The following is a 2071-nucleotide window of genomic DNA, read 5'->3' as shown; positions in this document are numbered from 1 at the left end:
CTAGCCCCTCCTCCCCGCCCCGCTCCTGCTCCACAGGGCTTGGCCCCCACCTCCCTGCACAGAGTGGTGTCCACACCGGCGGGGGCGGGGCCGGCGGGCACTCAGGGGCCGCGGCGAAGGCCGTCGGGCCCTCTCCGGGGGCTGAGGTCCGTCCCGAGTGACCGCAGCCTTGCGTCCTCCCCGCAGGAGAAGCGGCGGGCAGAACGCGCGGAGCAGCAGCGCATCCGCACGGAGCGCGAGAAGGAGCGGCAGACGCGCCTGGCGGTGAGTGGCCGCTGGCCTCCGTCCGCGGGGCCCAGGGTCGCTGTCCCGGCTCTGACAGCAGAGGAGACAGAGATGCCCAGAGTGTCTAAGGAGACGCCCCATCCCTCCGCAGCGCGCCCCCGGGAGCCGAGCCCGCATCCCCCTCCTGCGCAGTTGTGGGTGGGCCCCCACGGCAGGGCCTCCTGTCCTGGAGAGTAGCAGGCCCTCGGGAGCTGGAGCCCATCTGTTCAGCCCCTCTTCTCCCATCGGGCACCGGCAGCGCCAGACATGTGCCGGGTGCGCCCTCAGTGCTGGCCCAGACTCAGGGCGTCTGGCCCCCAGCGTAACCCATTCTCTCCCCGCGGGAACCAGGAGGAGCGAGCCCGCCGAGAGGAGGAGGAGAGCCGCAGGAAGGCGGAGGACGAGGCGCGCAAGAAGAAGGCTCTGTCCAACATGATGCACTTCGGAGGCTACATCCAGAAGGTGGGGCCTCCGGCTCCTCCTGTTGAGGGGGTCTCGGGAGAGAAATGCCCAGCCACTGCTGGGAGACGGCGTTCTCACACCCAGACCCCGAGCTGGCTCTCCCTGGCTGGCTCTCCCTGGCTGGCTTTCCCTGGGAAGAGCTGCCGGGCTGGGGGCTCCAGAGCACCAGCGCTCTTCCCGGGTGGCTGGTGCAGCTGGCAGGCCCGAAGCGCCATCTCAGGTCTGCCTGGTGTGGCCTCCTGCAGCCTGGAGGCTGTCTCTCCATTTGTAGGATGGCATTAATGGTGCCGTCTGCCTGCTCTGAGATGGTCAGACGAGCTACCCTGGAAAGCAGCTGAGTGCTGCCTGGATGCAGGCTGGTTTCCTCCTAGGACCCATCACAGGGCCTAGTGTGGTGCCCCCTGTTCTTGGAGTGGGGGGGAGGGGGAGCAGAAGTCTCTGTGCTGTGGACCCGGCCATCCCCCGGGCCCTGCCTCCTGGTGACCCTCAAGCAGGGCCTGCTGGCAGTCGGCCCTGCCCCCAGCCCGCACACGGGTCCAGCAGCCGGCTCCCCAAGGCAGCTGACGCCTCTCCTTCGTGTCTCCACTCTTCCTGTCCCTCCCTCTGTCTGTTGCCTCTCCTGTCTTTCTCTGGGGCTCTTCTCCCGCTGTCCCGCTGTGCAGGCCCAGGTAGGTTCTGGTCCTCAGGTCCTTCCCCTCTCCTTTGGGGAGCCTGGGGAGGGCAAGGTGCTGGGCGGGAAGGCGGGGAGGCTGGGTGTTGCTGGCCTGGGTGTGCAGCAGGGAGGTGAGCAGCAGCCGTGCTGCAGGCAGGCCTGTCTCCCTGCCAGGCCTGGGGGTGCAGGGAAGGCGGGGCTTCTCTAGCCCCTCCCCCGCTTCTTACTCTCTCCAGACAGAGCGTAAAAGTGGGAAGAGACAGACCGAGCGGGAGAAGAAGAAGAAGATTCTGGCCGAGCGGAGGAAGGTGCTGGCCATCGACCACCTGAACGAAGACCAGCTGAGGTGGGCTGCCTGCGGGGCTGCACCTCTGGAGGGCGTCCCGCCTCGCATCACCGGGTGCTGCTGCCCCACTTTCCCGCGGGGGCTTCGGGGGGCTGGCCTGGGCCTTCTTGGCAGGCAGCGCTTGGTTCCCTCTCCTTCCCGCTGGGGCTCCCCAGCTCCATGTCCTAAGGCTTTGTCCTGGCAGCGCTGGCATCCGCCTGCAGTGCTGGGCACTGCCCAGGCCAAGCCAGGGTGCAGGGCCTGGGGGCGAAGGAGGCCAGGGCTGGGGGGTCAGGATCTAGATGCAGGCAGGTGGGGACCTTCTTACTGCTCACCTCTCTTGCTGGCCTGTGCAGGGAGAAGGCCAC

The 2071-nt window shown here is 68.2% G+C and overlaps 1 protein-coding gene across 1 annotated transcript in view; it reads left to right on the top strand.

Annotated features, from left to right (window-relative positions):
* TNNT2 (troponin T type 2 (cardiac)) overlaps positions 1 to 2071 on the top strand; it is an 11361-nt gene that overhangs the window by 3595 nt on the left and 5695 nt on the right. Inside the window, exons 2-6 of the mRNA XM_010831106.1 lie at positions 187 to 264; positions 616 to 726; positions 1389 to 1394; positions 1615 to 1724; positions 2060 to 2066. Of these exons, the coding sequence (XP_010829408.1) occupies positions 187 to 264; positions 616 to 726; positions 1389 to 1394; positions 1615 to 1724; positions 2060 to 2066 (312 nt within the window). The remainder of the gene's footprint in view (positions 1 to 186; positions 265 to 615; positions 727 to 1388; positions 1395 to 1614; positions 1725 to 2059; positions 2067 to 2071) is intronic.

This window comes from Bison bison, unplaced genomic scaffold (assembly GCF_000754665.1).
Source record: "Bison bison bison isolate TAMUID 2011002044 unplaced genomic scaffold, Bison_UMD1.0 scf7180017864524, whole genome shotgun sequence".
In the NCBI taxonomy this organism is placed as follows: domain Eukaryota; kingdom Metazoa; phylum Chordata; class Mammalia; order Artiodactyla; family Bovidae; genus Bison; species Bison bison.
The sequence above is the reverse complement of the archived record's forward strand: the minus strand, read 5'-3'. Positions and strand labels throughout refer to the sequence as shown.